Source organism: Gorilla gorilla, chromosome 11 (assembly GCF_029281585.2).
Source record: "Gorilla gorilla gorilla isolate KB3781 chromosome 11, NHGRI_mGorGor1-v2.1_pri, whole genome shotgun sequence".
Taxonomy (NCBI): domain Eukaryota; kingdom Metazoa; phylum Chordata; class Mammalia; order Primates; family Hominidae; genus Gorilla; species Gorilla gorilla.
The window spans coordinates 139,254,131-139,274,174 of record NC_073235.2 but is presented as its reverse complement, the minus strand read 5'-3'; the positions used below and the strand labels follow the sequence as shown (position 1 = coordinate 139,274,174).

Here is a 20,044-nt window from a genome sequence, read left to right as displayed (position 1 = left end):
CCAGGAAGCATCGGCTACAGAAGATTTAAAATGTGTTGCTGCTCTGCCCAGATCTGACCACAGATATCAGTGGGGTCCCATCCCAGGTTGCTGCAAGACTCTTGGAAGGACCAAAAGCCATCAGCCAGCAAATAGATTGTATTCCCTTGTGCTCAGATGATTTTCCATCTGGCCTTTTCAGCAGCATTATTTTTCTTCTTCACTTCCAGGGAACCCGGGGTACAATCAGGGTCAGCAGCTCATACGTTGAACCAGATGGAAAGCATTTAACACTGACTCACTGATGATGGGCTGCCATCCGGGCTGCTGGGGGTGGCCTTCCGCTGCCCACCGCCCGCCATGCCTTGGGCATTTCAACCATGAAACAGGAGCAGAGTATTAGAGCCTGGGATGGGAGGAGGCTCCAGGAAGCGCCATCAAGAAAGCCAAAGCTGCTTTTCTCCCAACTCTGAGATCCCACCCTGTGCCTGGGGCTCCAGACATCCTTCCTGGGGTCCAAGGTCATGGCGCTAACAGCTTTCTTACCACATCAGGAGGCGGGTGTCTTGGAAGATCTGTACAGAGAAAAGGACGCCAAAGAATGACCCTCCAATGGCAGCACTGCAGGCCCTCTAATCCCTGGATTTGAGGAGAGCCAGGGGTCTCCTGTCCACCCCTCCTCCCTTCAAGGCCCACCCCATATCCAAATACAGCTCACGATTCTCTCTGCCTCCTCTGCACCACAGTCATAGGGTGGGGCTGATTTTTTTTTTTTTTCAGTATTAACTCCCCTCCCCTCAGGACACTCTGTGTCCCCTTGACCCAGCCTCTGTTATCCCACCTGGCTACAGGGAAGGACCCTGCAGTGGAAATCAAAGGAAAGAGATTTTGAGTCCAGATAACTAGGAATAAACCAGCAAGTCTTCCAGCCCCAGGCAGGACAAAGAAGGGGATTTCTAGAAGGAACAGAAAGAACACAGTCACTGGAGCATTCCCGAGATGGAGCCTGCCCCTGCAGACAGCAGACCCCAGGGATGTCGAAGGGTCTGGGACAGTAGGCCACGGTGCCCTGGGCCCTGTGGGAGATGGAAAATCCCCCCAAAGCAAAAGGTGCCACCTGGTGAGTCCGGGTCCAGTTCAGTGTCACCCTCCCTCCCCACCCCCTCCACTGCAGTGTGGGAGGAGGCAGCTGGGGCAGCCCCCAGGCTGCAGAGCAGCAGAAAAACAGAAAAGGGCCAGACCAGGCTCACCGTCCAGCGAGGCAAAAGCAGCAGCAAGAGCCACATGAACTGGGGTGGCAGAGGAGCCCTGCAGAAGGATCGACAGGTCCTCTCAGACATCCACGTAGACAGACAAGCCTGAAAGACCCTCACCCACCCCAGCACTGTTAGCCCCCGGGAACCTACTGAAATTCTAGCGTAAGCGGGTGGGAGAGACCGCTGGATGGACTGCGACGGCAATTCAGCACAGCAGTTCAGTTGAATGCCTTTTACCGCTCCATCTATTGCAAGGCTGAGTGTGCGCACTGCAATTGATGCCCTCCTCCCCCTCCCCATTTTGAATTTACTACTGGAGAAGTGTATTTCTGCCTGAACTTGACCCCTAGAAGGCTCACAGCAAACATGCAAGCCATTTTTATCGTCAAGGAACACATATTTGGGTCGAGAACTTTCCCGATTCCATGTTGCCATCCTACCTACTCTTATTTTCCCTTCTTCTTGGTATCTTTGCCTCTTTGTATGCTGTTATCCCAGTATCTACATTATTGTTATCGGACCAGAATCCGACTGAAGACCAGGTGTATATATGCACCTGAGGATGTACATGTGTATCAAGAACATATTTCCAGTAAGTTACAGCCCTAGTTTCAAAACTCTAAGCTGTGAAGACCTTTGCAGGAAATAGGATTCCCCTGTAGTGGACTCAGTCTATGGGCCCCTGGGGACTGCAGGGCTGCCCATTGTGGGTCTGTGGGGCAAGGACTTGCACAGGGTGCTTTCCAACCTAGCAGCAGCCCCGAAGCCCACAGGTCAGATGAGCATCTGGGTCTGCCTTTGTGTTGGCAAACAGCTCTCTGTGCAGAGAGGCCTTGGCAGAGGTGGAGGTGGTGAGGGCAGTGCTGGGAGCCCAGCCCCTCTCTGAGCCCCTGCCCAGCTGACTCGCCTGTTGAAGTCTCTGCCATTCTTGTGGCTCCAGGTAGAGTTAGAGAGGGCACAGCAGGAACTGGCCATTCTGAGAGCACTCTTTCCTACCACTAGTAAGGACATGCGCAAGCTGGGGATTCGCTCATTGTGTGGCCTCAAGGGGGTAGCTGATTGGCACGGTTTAAATGAAAACTCTCAATAGGAAGTATTGCCCCTGGAGGTGTTTACCTTAGCAGACGAGATTTAAGGGGCTGTGCCACTGGCCCTGGAAGCACACAGGTGGTACAGATGAGGACACCAGTCCTGCACCCTGAAACTCTCCTGTCTGGATGGAGAGTTCAGACAGGCTCAGAACAGAGATGGCTCTGGCCAGCAGGAAGTAGAAGCAAGTGGCACCTTCTCTGTGCCAGCCTTCTCTCCTAGCTGGACCCTAGCAATCATCCCCCACACCAAAAACACTATTGCCTGAGAATTTTAAAAAAAAACCATGCAGTGTGCTCAAATGTTTTTTCTTTTTATATCATTTCAAACAAGTTAACCTGGTAGCTTTTGCTTTACAGCAGCACTCTTTTTCTGAGCATGTTCATGCAGGTGGCCTGTGTGTGCCATATATATCCATGAATTATTATCATGTGTGCTACTCAAGTGCCAAAACACACTTTGAAAACCGAGACTTGATGCATTTTTAGGAAACAAAAATCTTTATTAAAAAAAATAACTTACAAATTGAGAGAACTCTCTGAAATGCGACTGTTCGTTGTGTGCACAGATTTGCAGTCCAGAACAGTTTTTTGTTTTTTTTAAATGTAACTTTACAATACTATTAATGTCACAAACTGCATTACAAAGCAGTTTTCGTTCCATATCCCGTGCCGGTACAAAACACCACACAGATATAAAACTATGGTAAATAAAACATTTCAGCCAAGACTGGCATATATTTATATATTTATATATATATATATAAAATTTCAAAACAGCTAACAATTAGTGTCATCCTTAGTCAAAACTGAAGTCACGCTAACCTTAAAACTACAGCACTCTGAATATATGTCAGCACTATGCCTCCCAAACAATATTTAAAATATATTTAACTTTCAAATACATTTATAAGGTACACCAATAGTGAGAAAATAAAGTCTTAAAATTTAAATACAAATCACCATATAAAAAATTCAGGAAACACAGAAAATCCTATCTTACAGAAGTCCAGGCAAGCCTGTCCTCAGCTGGCTCTGACACACAGCACTGCTATGCGACACAGCTCTGCCTGTTGCAAAACTGTCAGCATGCACAGCCAAATGACAGCCGCGTCATCAAGAGAAAGAGAGAATGGATGCAGGGGGCACGTGCTCCCCTCTTCACGCTACTCAAGCGTCAAGACCCGAAGCTACTTTGCTTTGCTCTAGAAAACCATAGGGCCCATCACCCTGTTCAAAAACAAGTAAACCCATCCCAGAGCCTCTCCAGGGCAGATCATTTGGTGCTCTGCTCCAAGGCAGAGTACTCCATTTCTGAGACTCTGGAGGCATCGATGAGCTTGGTGAGCCCTGTTTTGGCCGAGTACTTGAAGATGAAGGCCTTCATCAGCTCGTACCTGTAGTTGCGATTGATGAAGCTGTAGAGGACAGGGTTGACGCAGCAGTGCACCAGCGACAGGCACTGTGTGACATGCAGGGCCGTGAAGAGGGCGTGCTCCAGCCGGCAGGTGAAAGGGATGTAGTGCAGGATGGAGAAGATGTCCAGCAGCACCGCCACGTGGTAGGGCAACCAGCAGACAAGGAAGACCACCACGTAGGAGAAGATGATCTTCCGGCTGCTGTGCTTCTCCTGGTCACCGGACGCCGAGATGGCTCTGGCCAGCAGGAAGTAGAAGACAGCGATGATGGAGAAGGGAACGGCAAAGCCCAAGACAACGGAGACCAGCTCCATGCCGATCAGCCACTCCTTGATGCTGTGCTCGGGGTAGAAGGACCGGCAGTAGGTCTCATTGTTGGACGCAGACGTGACGGTCTTCAGGTAGTAGGTGTCAGGCAGAGACACGCAGAAGGCCAGCAGCCACACCAGGATGCAGACGACACGGCGTACCATCTTCTTCCTGCTGCTGGGGGTGTTGGTGAAGTAGGTGATGGAGAGGTAGCGGTCCACGCTCATGCACGTGAGGAAGAAAATGCTGCCGAAGAGGTTGATGGAGAAGATGAGGTGTGTGACTTTGCATGTGAGCTCACCCATGGGCCACTGGTTGTGCTGCACGAGACTGACCACCCAGACTGGGATGGTGAGGACAACCCACAGGTCGGCAATGGCCAGGTTCAAGATGTAGCAGTGCGTGTCATAGCCTGTGGTCTTGGCCTGGATATTCACCCAGACCACCACGGAGTTGGCAATCATGCCGATGACGAAGATGAAAATGTAAATGAAGGAGAGCGTGTAGAGCAGGACGCTTTTGTTGGGCATGTTGGGACACATCACCGTGTCCACCACGATGCAGTCGCTGCTGTTGCACGGCCAGCTGATGTCCGAGAAGTTCCCTGGCTCTGAGTAGTCGAAGAGATGCAGATCCATCGTTCTGAGGCGGGCAGTCAAATGACCTACGAGAAAACCAAGCAAACAAAAAAGATGGAAGAGAAAAGTCACTTCATTAGGAAAAACTCAAGTTTCAGGCAAAAATGCTTTTCCAAGGCCCTGATAGGCTCAGCTGTTTGGGTTTAGCTCTGTAATGTCTTTGCAAAGAAGGGAGAAAAAAAATTCATAATAAAACTCTCCGAAACAAAATAAATCATACTCTGAATCTAAATCCATGTGGTGCTCCAAGACAGAAACTGTGTTTGCTTTCTCCATCTTTTCATGGCTGTGTTCTCAAGACACCGCCAGCATGGCTGTGCCCAGGGTGTGAAATCAACACAGTACAGGGGCCAAAGAAACGTCAGGCAGCTGAGCCCCGGCCACCGTGATGCTGATGGCCTGCTCACTCTCAGCAGGGGACAGTGGAGCCATTTTATCTATGTCCCCAAAGAATGGCAGGGTTGTCCTCTCCTGGCACTGCTGTATTACAAGTGTCCTGCTTTGGTGTCTTAATGAAAGCATTTCAAATCCTCCTCCAAATTTGCATTTATAATGTGACTCAGCACTTTTTACTTTTCTGCTAAATTCACATCTAAACCTGGGTCTCAGGCGGCCCCAGTATGCAGTCATAAAGCCTCTGGAAACACAGTGAGCCTACGCAGGGTGCCCCACAGCTTAACTGCGCCCCAAACCTGAAGACTCTGGGTTGGCCGTGTGGTTTTCAATGAAGGGCAACCAACCAGCTGTCTCAAGCTCTGGGTCAGCACCTGTTTTTCCATTCCTTTATTTGTTCAACTGCTTCAACAGCAAGGTGTGCCAAGACTCAAAACACAAAAATCACCACCTGCTGCATTTCAGGAGGGCTGACCATTTTCCCAACTGTTTTCCCTGCTGACCTGAGGTGAGACCAACACTCCATCACCATTTCACTCCCAGCCAGAATTCAGCCACGGGGTACCATTGTTATCTGGCACTGATTTCTTCAGATAGACTGACAGGGGCTGTCTTCTACTGTCAGTCTGCCCATGGGAAGGCCCTGAAATCCCTCCAGGCCACGGTCCTGGGTCAGCAATTAGCCCTGCCTGAACCCCACTGTAAAATGAAAACCTCAGCCCAAGGATGCACTGTTGACAGTGACATAGTCAGGTGGTTGCCCTTCCCCCTCACCTGTCCCAGGTAATGACTGGCCTAGAGTCAAGACATTATTTGCCGAGTTCGTTTAAAGTGGATTCCAGGTTACATATGAGAATTTCCTGGAGGATCAAGGACAAGGGTCAGGGGATCAGGGTCCAGGTGGCTACGCTAGCGGTATGCAAAGCCACAGCTGGGAAGCCGCTCACTCCAAGATCAGACATTCCTGGGTTGGGATTCTGGCTCCTCTATTCATTAGCATTTACCTTGGAAGTTATCTGTCTGCATCTACCTCCCCAGGACAGCAGCACCTATCTCACAGATACCCTAAGAAGAAAGGGCCTAATTGAGAGCTTGGCCCTAGCCAATGCTCAATAAAACGTCACCCCCTTCTCCCTCCCTGGCCAGGAAGAAAGAACCCTGGGGATTCTCCCACCTAAGGGAGCGGTTTTTCCCTTCAGCAAAAAGCAGAACCTTGTTTAATTCTATTCCCCTGGAAACCCGGCTCTCACTGGCTGAGTAGTAAATACCCCCGGGGGAGCTCGCACAGAGACTGGGTTGTTTGATGGGCTTCTCCTTTGGGACAACTCGAACAGAATCCCTGAAAAGTGAGAAATTTCGCGGCCTCGGCTCCACAGCCTCCACATTCACAGCAGAGGACCTCGCGTGAACCCCACTTAGCGGAGACTGTTGCAGGCTTCTGGGCACTTCCCTCTGCGGGATGTAAATGACTGTGGGGTCCCCTCCTCGTGACCTAACCTGACTCAGTGTCCTCCACAGCCGACAGAAAGGGCTGGGCCTCCCAAGACAGCCGCATCCCCTCCCCACTCTGAAAGCCCTCCATGGAGGGAACCACGCTGGTCCTGCAGCGGGAGGCCTGGCCGTCCTCAGAGTCACCCACTAGGAGGAATCAAGCCCTGTGACCACGGACTTATGACAAGCCCTGATGCCCAAGCATGGGAGGCTGCCCATGGATGTGAGCAAGGTCAAGGTCAGGACAGAAACTCAAAGCAGGAGGCTTGGCACACTTGGCCTAAGACGCAGCTCTAGAACTCCAAAAGGACGTAGGCCCAGCAGGGAGCTGAGGACACCCTGTCCTGCCAGACTGCCTCCAGGGTGGACGGCCAACCCCAGGCTGTGCCTTGAAGCTACTATCACCACCTTTCCTTGGCCACCAAATGACCCACAGCTGACGTTCCACTCTCCACCCCGTGATGCCAGGAGACAAGGATTTCACCTTTGCTCTCCCACATGGCTCTACTGCAACAATCCTTGTTCCTTTCTCCCATTTCCTTAAAACGAAACACATTTGCATCATGGCTTGGTTTCCAAAACTCTTTCACCCGTGATCTCATCTGACCCCAGAGTCCCGGGAAGCAGAGGAGCTTGAATGGAGGATGGCCCCACAGCTGGGCAGCAGGAGGGACAGCAGCTGGGTCCAGAGGGAGCTCGGCTGGCGCCTGGCTTGGGCTCCCTGCTCTGTCCCCACTGGCACAGCCACACAGCAGAAGCTGCCATAAATCCTGGGGTTTGGGCCATTCACAGGGGCTAGAAAGAAATGACCCTCAGTCTTTGTTCTCCAGAACTTGGATCCCGAATCCGCCCCACCTCTCTCCCCCACCATGGTGACATTCCTCTGGCTCAGGTCTTACTTGCCCTCCAGTGTAGAGACATGTCAGATGCCGGCTGGCCAGGCGCCTGGCCACTGCTCAGCATGGACAGGCCCCAGCAGGAGGCAGGGTCACTCAGTGAGAAGACGCCTGGTTCCCACATCTTGAGTGTGTCCTTCCTTCCAGTTCCTCCACTCTTAGCACAAAACAGACACTCACCCGCTTTGAGCTACCAGCAGCCTTCAGTATTCTCAGAGCCCAGAGTGGGACTGAGAGGTGGAAAAGGGCTCAGGGACCCCTATCCAGTCCTTGGCTTTCTACCTTTGCCTCTTTGGGTGACGAAAATTTGATTTAGGGACCATTGGTCCTCTGAGTCAAAAACAGTATTTCTGAGATAGGCACTTCCCCGCTCAGCCGTCCTCGCCTCTGTCCTTGCTTCTCCCCTCCCGGGTGGCACAGCGGGAAACTTCCAACAAGGGCATGGCTGTTGCTGCCCAAGGGCTGAATGAGAGAGCAGAGGCTGGAGCTCCTCACTGCCCCACCGATCACCGGCCACCAATCATCAGTCACCGATCACCGATCCTCAATCATTAACCACCAGTCAGCCCAAGGAACAGCAGCCCACACTGGGACTGGCCAGGAAACAAAGCCAGAGGCCCACACCCTGACCACCTGCTTTCCTCTGGGGCCTGGACGGGCCTCTCCCTTCCCACCACCAAAGATTCCAGGGGTCAGATAAAGGAAGGAAAGTACAGGGAAAAGGGAGATTAAGCAGACAGTGCAGTCATCAAGTCCTCTGCAAATTTAAATGGGAGCTAAAGAAAACAAAAAACAGAAAAACAAAAATGTCATACGATAGCTTAGCCTTTTGTCATTTCGGTATTTTTCATGCATTGGGTTTCAGAAACAAGAGCTGTCTCCAGAAAACAGATTATTATTTGACAAAGACAATCCCCTTATTCAAAATAGGGAACTGCCATGTAACATGGAATGTGGCCTGCGACAAAGGCTCTGGCCGCCCCAGCCTGCGTGCAGGACGTTTAGGGTGGGCAGGGCCCGCTTTCATTGAGCACCATTCACTGATGGTGTGTGTGCGCTATTGGAGCAAAGAATCTTCCTAAATTACCTGCTTAGATCTTAATAAGTGACACTCTCAGAATCCCTGATAGGAACAAAAGCATCATAGGGCAAACTATGAAATGTGTACCCAGGGCCCCTGGTTCTCAAAAGCCTGGTGACAAAGCTCCCTGCAAAATCTGAAAGTGGAGAGAGGGAGGGAGGCCTCTAATGAACCCCCAGCGGGCCCTGCACAGAAATCACAGGTCCCCTCAAGCAAAAGCAGGGGATTACCTCATTCCATACAGAAAGAGCTGACTGCATTCCGCACAGATCTGGATGGGCCAGCCCTCGGGTCCTTGTATACATTCTTAATGCCTCTCAGCCTGTGCGGGGTCTGTTTACGCTGGGAAGTTGGGAAGGCCGATAGCCACAGGGCCTGAAGGAGACATCCACTTAGGCCAGTCACCCTCTGCTGGAATCAACCAGCAATTCCATTCCCGCTTGAGGCCAGGGTCTAAGAAACATTTCTGGGTGTGAATCAAACCTGCCCACTGCCTGCGTCTCTAGGGCCTCAGTGCCCACGCCAGGGCAGGCAGGGGAATGAGACCCACCTCTGACACTTAGGTTCTAAGGTTTCTACATAAAAGATTCCAGGGGGAAGGAAGGGGAGGGGGCACAGAACAAAAGACGTTTCTTTCCAGTTCTATGATGATACAAATTCATACGTTTCTCTCCTCAAAATATTCATGTGTCTCCAAATGTACACAAGATGTTTTTTAAAGCAGTATTTATTTACGAGCAAACACTGGAGACAACATAAATGTCTTTCAACAGAGGCATGACTCAGTAAAGCCTGGTGTCTCCGCCATCTGGAATATAATACAGCTGTGACAGGGAGGCCTCCCTCCAACCACAGAGAGAGTTACGCCATGCTGTTCAGTGAAAGACAATACGCAGACACACGCACAGACAGCACAACCCCAGACACACACACACACACAGCACAACCCCAGACACACGCACACACAGCACAACCCCAGACACACACACACACAGCACAACCCCGGACACACACACACACACAGCACAACCCCAGACACACGCACACACAGCACAACCCCAGACACACGCACACACAGCACAACCCGACACACACACACACAGCACAACCCCAGACACACACACACACAGCACAACCCCAGACACACACACACACAGCACAACCCCAGTTATGCAGAAAGAAACACAAAAATTACATTTGTGTATTTTTATATGTAAATACATGTGCACGAAGGCATAGAAAAAGACCTGCAGTAAGTATAAAACTTGGGGCTGGGAAGGTAGGAGGAGGGAACAAAAGGAGACTTGTAGTTTTTACTCTATAAACTTCTGTGTTATTTGAAATTTGACATCAAGAATTATGTAAATTTTCAGAGAGGGAGGAATGGTCCACAGAACAATCGAGGTTCATGTTGCATTTTCCTGGACCACAGAGACCCAACGGAGAACAAAAAGCAGTGAACGTCAGCTTTCATTCCCTTTTTCCCAGCGCTTGCTCTGTTTTATTTCATTCATTCCTTCGTACAGGGGTCACCTTTTTAGCGGCCCTGTCGCACGTTGCAGTGACAGGGAGAGAACTTTCCCGTGGCCGGTGGTGGGCAAGCACCTGTCCAGCCCTCCGTCCCTGCCAGCCTATGGCCTGCAAAGGGACTCCTCTGTCACTCATAGCCCAGATGGTACTGGGGCTTCTCTTGTCAATTGCAGGACTTTCCCGGAGATGCACCTCTCGTTTCTGGGATGTTTTATTCATCAACCAAGTATCCTTGACAACGACCGTGCTGCAGCAAGCAGCCTGGGGCATTTAGCTGCATCCAAATGGTCTCCCTGAGCTCACTCTGCAAGCTGAGGGTGAAGCCGGAATTACAGGTACTCAGGTTTAGAGCCTCCATGGGTGGTGGCTGAGTATGCAATCAGCATGTCTTCACGCTGGTTAGTTCCTTCCAGAGAATGCCACGTGTTCAGGCACCTGGCCAGTGTCCCTCCAAACTCCCTTCCATATGTTTGCAGTCTCCAACCACAGACTCTTCCCAACTGATGCCCTCTGCCCTTCTGATTCTCCCACCTTCTCCTGGCCCCACACTGCACATCTGTATTCTGGAATGGCTTTTGTACCATCACGTTGTTCAGGTTTCTTGCCCCTCCACCTCATTCCTACCAGGCCCCGCACCCCCCACCAAGTCTTCTGTAACTTTGTGTAGCTACAGCTATACAGCTATACAGCTACAGCTGCACATAGTAGGTACTCAATGAGCCAGCAGTTAATCGTGCCCCACCAAGACCAGCGACCGTGGCCAGCAGTGGAGACGGGCGTCCAGGAGAGAATTTTCTGAAATTGTCACCGAGCTGGTGTTGACAGACTGAGCCTCTTGTTCCAGGAGGCACTGCTCTGGGGCACGTGAGGACAACAAATCAGAAACATCTCCCCCCACCCCCGAGACCCCGCCAGCTAATTGGGAAGGCACGCAGGCCCATCACCCCCCAGGCATGAGCAAGGTGGTGCATGCCCCTTCAGCAGGAAAATGAGGGGTTTCTACTCTGGTGGCTTATGGGGGACTTCAAGGAGGTAGGGGTGATCAAGGATGTTCCAGGAAGGCACAGCCATGGGTAGAGTCACCCAGCCGGGTAGAGTCACCCAGCCTGGCTGAGGCAAGGACTCTCCACGAAGAGCAAATGGAGGTAAGAGTTGGGCCTTAAAGGGTGGGCAAGGAATGTGGCTGGGGCTTGTCCATGTAGGAGCCAGGACAGTCTAGAGCAAGGCCATGGCTTTAGAGCAGAGGAGGCTTTGAGAATGGAAGTGATACGAACCCCACAGGCAGCTTTGCAGTGGGGTGGTCTGGTGACTGGGTGCAGACCAGGCTGCTACACACATCACTCCTCTACAGTGGTATAGATAAGATAACTCAGGCCAGGCCTGGGGCCCCGGGACCAGCTCCGAAAAGGGGGACCCTCTGGCCATCTGGGCCCTGCAGGACTTCCGCCTCCTTCACTGGCTTTCTGCAGTGTGAGACCTGTGTCCTACAAGGGAATTTCATGAAGAAACTTGGTATTGTCCCAGACAAGAGCTGGGACAGTGGCCCTCACTGTTTGCACACCTGGAAACTGAGGCCAGGCCGGGTGAAGAGACTGGGTTATGGTGGGCTTGTGGCTAAGAACAGAGTTCTCTTCCCCTTTCCAACATCTCCAGGGACTCTCCAGCGGGAATCATGCTACAAAAGCAAACGCTCTGGTCTCTTTGAGCAGATAACACCTCTTCCACCAGGCCAGCCCCGCTTACGCTGAGCCTGCAAGTTAGATCAGGAGAATCCACACTACCTCTGAAGAACCATTAGGCAACTGCGCATCATTGAGTGGGGTGTGTGTGTGTGTGCATGTGTGTGTGTCTGTGTGTCTGTGTGTTTTTAACCAATGCTACATCGCATCTATGGTGAAACCAACCAAGTAACCTAGGGGAGCTTTGGCCCAGGCAGACTCTCTGTGACTATCTGCTAGGGCTGATAGCAGAATGGGGAGCTGTCTGTCCCCTCTGCTGCCAGCAAATGGAAAACAGTCTTGACTACACATTCACTAGTGACCGTGAGTGATCTTATTTTATGCAAGTTCATACCTGCTTTGAATTACTTGAGAACTCAAAAAATAATAACTACAGAAAACTCTATACCCTGATTCAGATACAGTCCACCTCTTCCCAGGGTCCTTAGACATGCTTCACATGAACACGTGAGACATCCTCGTCCACTTTAAGGATTTGGTGGATCAAATAAATCCCACGTCCAGAAACCTGATCTGGTCTATTGTGCTCAGCTGCCCGACAGGGAAGCAAAGCTATACCCACAAGAGCAGGTCCAGAGATTCCCACGTCACAAAGGCTGCCGTCTGGGCCGGCCCAGTGTAACCAGAGCCCTGATTCCCACCCAGCTTAGGACCAGGACGAGGCAGTGGGAGGTCAGCCAGGCTAGGAGAGCCTCCTCACCCCCACCCTAAGCCAGACACAATGGGGTTCCCAGGAGGACACTGTGCAAACTTAGGCTCTGCATATACAACTGAGGGAGGATGGCCACATATCTGTTATAGCAGGAAAAGCAAAAGATGCTTACTATCTGGCTGACCCAGACTTCAAAACGCAAAGTCCCCCACACTGCCCTGGGCTCGTTATCTGTCCCTTTGCCAACAGTGGTTCAAGGCCACCTGAGATAGTCTCGGCCCCCATCCACTTTTTCAGTGCCTGGAACAAAACACAGTCTGCTTCCAAAACTACCTGTGGCTCTTTAAAATTGTCACCATAAAATTATGCAATTCCCTGATCACTTTAATATTGAAGCAATAGTGTTTTGTTTTGTTTTTTTTTTCAATTCCAAATTAGTCGATAAAAGCATCAAACATTCCCTGCAGGAAACCATCAAGTATTCAAAATCAGGGCCACCGCCTGCATGCCTCCCTGTCCTGATCTGTCTATTTCTGGCTTGCTTTCTTTTATTTCAACAGAAAATACGTGTCCTGGAGCTTTGTCTTTTCCTTCCTGAACTTTAGTAACACTTGACATGACACGATCTTTAGTTTCTTCCTGAATTATGCCTACACACGTGCAATCCCATTGAAGGCGTTTTAATACTATTCTTGCTTCTAATAATAAAACTAAGTTATTTGATTGCCTGGTTTAAAGGTACAAATGCCTTCTAGCCCCAAACTCCCCTCATGTTCTACAAAATCACTGAGAAAAAATCTTAAGTTTTGCAATCTTTGAGGTCTTTTTCTTTCCCCTCGGTTACTCTTAAGGTTTATAAAGTGACTGCCCTTCAGCCTCAGGTTTGAGTGACTTCAACCAATTTCCCTCACGTCGACTTGAAAACAGGAGCTCTCGCCCTAAAATGATCACACAAAAAGCCACTGTTCCTGATTAAGCAGGGTTTTTTGTTTTGGGTTTTTTTTTTTCATTCAGAAAGCCTATACTTGGCCTGTTCTGGGCCTGATTAGAAATCATAATACCTTCTCAACGCTTCAACGACTTGCTGTTAATACGGGGAAAACACACCCCCAAAGCCCTACGTGTGTCGCACAGGCATGCTGCCTTGGCGATGCTTTATGGAACTTTTTTAAAACTACGTCTGCAATGTCTGCCCCTTAAAAGAAAAAAGCTGATGGGCAGCAAACTACAGCCATTTCTCCATCTTCCTTCGCTTTCCCACCCCCATCCTGGGCAGCTTTCCCCTCCCCCCAATCTCCTGGAGGTTGTGGCATTAAGCTCTGCAGTTGTGTGCACATTCAAGTGTTTATGGCAGAGACTGGGGAAAAAAGAGCAAATTGTTTCCAAGCTAGAGCTCCCATGTGCAACTTTGCTTTAGAAAAAGACTTTCCATCTGGGGAAAGCACGTATTCTGATGAAAGAAGGGCAAGCAGTTTATCCATTTAAAATCTATGGAAAGTTAAAGCACAGAAACCAGCAGCCTCCACTTTCTTTGCTAGGCGTGCCTAGCTGATGTCCACATTTTTCCTGGAATAAATAAAGGGACACTAAAGGCAGCATCTGCCTTTAAAAAAGAAAAGAACAAAGTTACCATGTTGAGACTTTGCAGACTGAAGTTTCAGGGGATGTCACTGCACCAAATACATTCAAAGGGCTGTAAACCATTTAAGGAGGCTCTCTCCCACTTTTGAAACACTAAGTAATCCTGTTGTGAGCAAAAGGAAAGAAAGAAAGAAAGAAAGAGGAAGAGAGAAAGAGAGACAGCCAGTCTGACTTTTACAACTTCTCATTCTCCCTGGAAGTTACAAGTCTTGGCTAACCACCCATCCCTGACCTCACTCCAAAGTTCTCTCAGTCACTCCTTGAATCTTTGCACATGCCAACAAAATTGAACAAAATCCACATTTTACCTGAAGAGTATATTTAAATTGCAAAATAGTAGATTTGTGTGTGTGCTTCCCCCAACCCCAATTGAAGTTGGACTTAACACCTTCTAAGAGAACAATACTCAAATTAGATAAGCAAGCGTGCCATCAAGAGAAGAGAAGACCGGGCTGTGTTTAACATTCACGTTTATAGCTTCCGGACTTACAGACTCTGGTAAATCCCCCAAAGTACTGAATTCAAATACATCTTGGACTCACAAAGATTCTCGGCAGTTTTCTGCTCCATTTAAGGATGCCTCTTAATAAAGTGTTCATCGTTCTGGAATTACGTATTTACTGCCAATTTTATCTGTTTCCAAACTGATATACTAGAAGCAAAACAGGTAAACAGTGGGTGCCAAGCTAATCCCCATGCCAAATTGGTCAGGCAGAATGGATAGTCTGTGTTCTTGCAAAGTTCCCCTGCTTACTGGAGCTTAAATAGCCACACAGCAAATAAACACCAGATTCCTAAATACACATGGAAATTTCCTTCTGCAAGTGACTTACGAAAACTGCCCTTTGCTTTCTGAAGAGAAAGGTGAAGCCCTCCGAATTAGCAAAAGCACTTTGCAATGCAGCTACGTGCAGCCTGGGTTTTCAGAAACCAGACCCGCAGACTCAAAAGCACCCATCTGAGCGATTTTAAAGAAGGCCTTTGAAAAAGACCACTTGGCTTAAGAGCAGAAGCCGTGCCTTCTTTCCGAGCAGAGCTGCTGCCCGAGCACCGTTTCCTTACCTCCGGGCTGGCTGGGCTGGCTGGGCTGGCTGGGCTCGCTCGCCTTCCTGGCTGTGCTGTGCGCTGGCTCCCTTAGTGCTGAGCACTTTGCAACAACTGTGAGCTCTGCTGGCTGCAGACTTGCATTATATACACTGCAGAAAGGAGCCTCTAGCCTCTAGATGGCAGCTTTGTAACCCACATCTCTCTCTCCCCCGTGCCACCCCCATCCCACAGGCAGAGACACACACACACACACACACACACACACACACCCCTCTTGTAAACCTCACTAGTCTGTTGTTTCCTGCACAAGTGTACTCTTGGGAAACCCCAGCCTTCTTTCATTTGCAAAATCTGGTGAAGCCACAAAGTCCAAACCCCATGGGGGAAAACGTCAGCCGAAGAAAAACTGCAAAGAAACCCTAGTGCTTGGCAAAATCATCAAATATTTATCTGGTCTCAGGTATATCTTGAATAATCCCATTAACACCAAGAGCTCCTGTGAATGCCTCTTCGCTCTAGGGAGGACTTTGTTCCCAAGACAAATTACTCTGAACTTCTGAACTTCGATGTTGATTTACTAAGCCTGGGTTTTCCTTGTTAATTCCTCCAAAACAGAAGTAACAGTTTTGTTATGACCAATGAATCGATACCACACCGTATATCCCCAAAGTGGAGAAAAGAGTCTTTATAATAGATTATACTTGAATACTTTTATTTGTAAAGGACTTTAAGTACAAAATCCTTGAGACTCTAATCAAGATAGTATTCTATAGTGTCTGCCCAGTGCCAGACACGCATTAGGAAGATAATAAATGCCTTTTGATAATGTCTTTTTCTGAGATGAGTCTGGCAAACACTTTACTACAATTATTGCAATCTACATTCTTATTTGGATGCGTATTGCTAAAGTTCCCCCCACGGAGGAATTCAACCTAAAAATGTGATCCAGGTGATACTCATCTCCAATGCCCCATTTACAAAAATCGTCCATAAGATAGGGACCCAAAGGCCACCCGCCAGCCCAACCCATGTGCAATGCTCTGGCTTTCGTATTGCTTTCTGATCTCCTGGAGTTCTTAAAGAGCGGCTCAAGTGGAGTGTGTGAAGCCACCAGCTGTATTCACGCCTTCTCCAGAGCTAAAACTTTTCGAGATTCTTTTTATACTTCTACTAAAAATAACAGCAGACGCTCGGTCCCAGCGCTGAATCTGGGGGACTGGGAGGTCAAAGTCTCACGTGGCTAGAAAGTCTCCGTGTGGAGAAAGCCCTTAACGAAAGAAATATTTTGTTTAGCTAAAAGCTTCACATTTTTCTCCTGAACTGGCTGCCCAGCGGGAGGCGAGGTGCACACCTGCTCTCCGGGGGCCTCCGGAGGGGTCGCCCTGGGGCCGGCCTTTCCCAGCCCGAGCGCAGCGTCCCGCCACTGCCTCTGCAGGGCGGCGCAATCACTCTTCGTGTCACATCGGCACCAAGGACATCTCCAGGCTCCCCAGAGACGCTGGAAAGGAAAACTGCGAGCGGCTGCGTCTACCCACACCCAAGATCTAGGCGAGACCTCGACTCTCCACAGCATACGTGTCCTGACTTTTTCTGTCCTGTTTCCTTCTTGTGGGGTACCCTGTGTCTGAGCCCGCTGGAAATGTACGGGGATCCCCTCTGACTGCAGCTCGGTTTCCGCTTTCTGTGGCTGTAGCCGTGACTCCGGGGCCTGTCCTTCAGAGAACGCGCTCCGCATTGCAGAGCCTGCGCGCCCGGTGGAAACACAGAGTGGGTGTGAATCCGTTCTGAGCTAAGTGTACTGTCGCTGGAAAAAAGGCCACATGGGCCGGGGACCCCGGACAGGATGCTAACGTAGAGGAAGGAAAAGGCAACGCAGTTTTTTTAAAAAGTAGAACCCACTTCGTGAGTCCGGGGCCAGAATCCACGAGGCCGCCTTGCAGCAGCCTACGCCCTGCCCCGCCAGCCCCGGCCCCGCGCCCGCCCACGGCCTGCACCCAGCCCCGCACCCACACACGGCCCCGCGCCCTCCCACAGCCCCGCGCCCTGCCCCGCACCCACCCACGGCCCGCACCCACGCCCTTCCCCGCGCCCAGACTTGTTCCGCACTCACGCACGGCCGGGCACCCGGCCCAGGCGCCTGCGAGAATTCTGGCCCCGGGGTCACCGCCCTCGCCCTTCGACGTCCCCCACCCGTCCCCTAGTTCCGCCGGGCGGGGCCGCTGGAGGCTTCCAGACGGGGAGGGGCGGACCAAGCGCCAGCGGGGAATGGGGCGGGGTGGGTCGGGAACCCTGGCCAGGCTCGCATCCTGGGAGGAGGAGCTGGGTGCTTGGGGCCTGAACTTGGCTGTCTCCTTGGGCCTCCCACCCTGTCCCAGAAAACAGGCCTGGGGGAAAACCAGAGGGTAAGCAAGCAGGGCTTTTTGAGAAAACGAGATTCCATTGCCCTAGGACCTAAAAGTCTCTTTTCAAAGTTTTGAAGAGTGTCTCTGCTTTTGGAAGATTGTGTTTTCAGTGTAAGGGCAGAACTCCACCTCCATCCTCTAGGGGTCCCGGCTGGGTCCGAGAATTAAACTGACATAAGATAGATGAATAGGAGGAAAGCATAGTGCAAGTTTCACGCGGCATGGGAGCCCTCATACAGAAATGCAGACCCGGCCGGGCGCGGTGGCTCAGGCCTGTAATCCCAGCACTTTGGGAGGCCGAGGCGGGCGGATCGCGAGGTCGGGAGTTCGAGACCAGCCGGGCCAACATGGTGAAACCCCATCTCTACTAAAAAATACAAAAAATTAACCCAGCGCGGTGGCGCGCGTCTGTAATCCCAGCTACTCGGGAGGCAGGAGAATCTCTTGAACCCGGGAGGCGGAGGTTGTAGTGAGCCGGGATTGCACCATTGCAATCCAGCCTGGGTGACAGAGTGAGACTCTGTCAAAAGAAAAGGAAGGGAAGGGGGAAGGAAGGAAGGAAGGAAGGAAGGAAGGAAGGAAGGAAGGAAGGAAGGAAGGCAGGTAGGCAAATCCTCCTTGGGGAAAGAAAGAAAGAAAGAGAGACAGAGAGAGAAAGAAAGAAAAGACAGAGGGAGAAAGAAAGAAAAGAAAGAGGAAAGAGATGAAGACCCGAACAAAGAAAGCAAGAAAGAAAGCAACAGAGAAAGACAGGCCCTAGCAAAGAAAAAGAAGGAAGGAAGGAAGGAAAGGAAGGAAAGAAAGGAACGAGGGACAGACCCGAGCAAGCAGTTCGCGTCCACTACTTAAATACTGGATTAAACAGAGAAGAATAAACTTTGAAAATGTGACTAAAAAGATTAGAGTGAAGCTCTGCAGTATTCTTTAGGTGGCAGCTTCTAGTCCTAAGGATAAGGATGCTGTCTTTCCTTCTGCTATGGGGAGAGTGATCTTGCACCTGCTGTTTTTCAAGTGCCTTTCACTGAAACAGTTACCATGCCAGAATGCATATTTTAACCTTTTCAAGAAGGTCCAATATAATGGTTCCTTTGGGTAGGAATGTGTTTGGTGGCACCTAATAGAAAACTCAGAGAAGGCACGAACAGGACGCTGTCCCTACCGCTGTCCCAGCTGACCCAGAACTAAAAGTTCCTGGATGTTTTGCTACCCCTGAGTGCTTATTGGAAAGGGGTCAGGAAGGGGTTTCAGCTAAGCTCCTCCCTCCTTCCCTGTCTGTAATCTGCACCTGGGGTTGCACGCCCCACAGGGCAGGTGGTCAGCTCTGTCTGCTCTGGGATCTGATTTGCCTGTAGATGTGGCACCACAAGGCTTCTTCCAGAAACCGCACCTGACTTAAAAGCGTGAGGATCCTGGCGGGCCAGAGCGGCGGCCGGTAGGGTCTGTGATCTGGGAGCCCCGTTAGAGTGGAGACAGTGCAGTTATGGTGACTGTGATATGACCCCAGAGAGGCTCAGCTGCGCCACTGGCCTGAGGACGAGGCGTTCCTCATTCTTGGAGTTGTGACCCTGGGAAGAAGCTTCATTATCTGGTAGCTGGGCATGGCAGGAGTCATTTCACCTGGCACTGGACGCTCCCCCAGAATAACTGCAACACCAAGCCCCTTCTGCAGGGCAAGGGCCTAAAAGCAAAGACAGCCCCTCAACTCAAGGGAATTGGGTTCCTTGTCCAGACAACCTGGCTTGGAACCCTGATATATACACACTGTAGGGGTGGGAAAAGTCTACCTCCCTCCTCTTAGGGTCCCAGCTGAGTCCAAGAATTTAATCCATATAAGATAGATTAACAGGAGAAAAACTTAATACAAACTTCACGCAGCACAGGAGCCCTCATAAAGAAATGAAGACCTCAAAGAAGTAGCTAAAGTCAGTTAATTACGTAGTGGATTGGACAGAGAAGAGTTAGTTGTGAAGAAGCCACTAAATTATATGGAGAGGCTTAAAAGATAAGAGTTATTTTTAACAAGATCTGTACAGAACTCTCCCAGTTTCAACTTTGACTATATAAAAATGTTGCATCATCTAGAGAGGGCATCTTTCACATAGGAATTTCACCCTCTGCTTTTAAGAAACAGCAGGAAGGTCAAAGTCATCTTGTTGCACCTGCTGTTTTTAAAGTGTTGAACTTAGTCAATATGCTGGAATCACATATTTTAACCTCTTCAACACCATGTCTCCTCAGATAACAGCCTCTTTGAATGTTAGGTTCCTATCTTTATAATAGAGCCTTCTATTCTAGCTGGGTGCTTGTCAGGATTAAATGAGAGGATGCACATGAGTGGTTTCTTGCAGGTACCTAGAATGGCTATTTCTCTTCCGCTTCTCTCCTCTGTCCCCAGCCAAATTCCAGTGATAGCATACAGTTTTAAAGGAATGCAACAGATATACATTCCAAGGCTTGACAACATTTTTGAACTCTCTGATGAAG

The 20,044-nt window shown here is 50.1% G+C and overlaps 1 protein-coding gene across 2 annotated transcripts; it reads right to left on the bottom strand.

Moving 5' to 3' along the window:
* Positions 1 to 2,805: 2,805 nt before the first annotated feature.
* ACKR3 (atypical chemokine receptor 3) lies at positions 2,806 to 17,393 on the bottom strand. 2 transcript variants are annotated; one of them, XM_055380636.2, is made up of 2 exons: positions 17,269 to 17,393; positions 2,806 to 4,714 (listed from the first exon to the last, which is right to left on the bottom strand). In XM_055380636.2, the coding sequence occupies exon 2, from the start codon at positions 4,686 to 4,688 to the stop codon at positions 3,600 to 3,602; it is 1,089 nt and encodes a 362-aa protein (XP_055236611.1). In that variant the 5' UTR covers positions 4,689 to 4,714; positions 17,269 to 17,393; the 3' UTR covers positions 2,806 to 3,599. The 2 variants fall into 2 exon arrangements, with proteins under 2 accessions (XP_055236611.1, XP_004033457.2); XM_004033409.5 differs by lacking the exon at positions 17,269 to 17,393 and adding an exon at positions 15,174 to 15,466.
* Between the last annotated feature and the right edge of the window lie 2,651 nt (positions 17,394 to 20,044).

Coding starts and splice junctions, on each gene's coding strand:
- ACKR3 (XM_055380636.2), bottom strand. CDS start 4,688: ATGGATCTGCATCTCTTCGACTACTCAGAGCCAGGGAACTTCTCGGAC.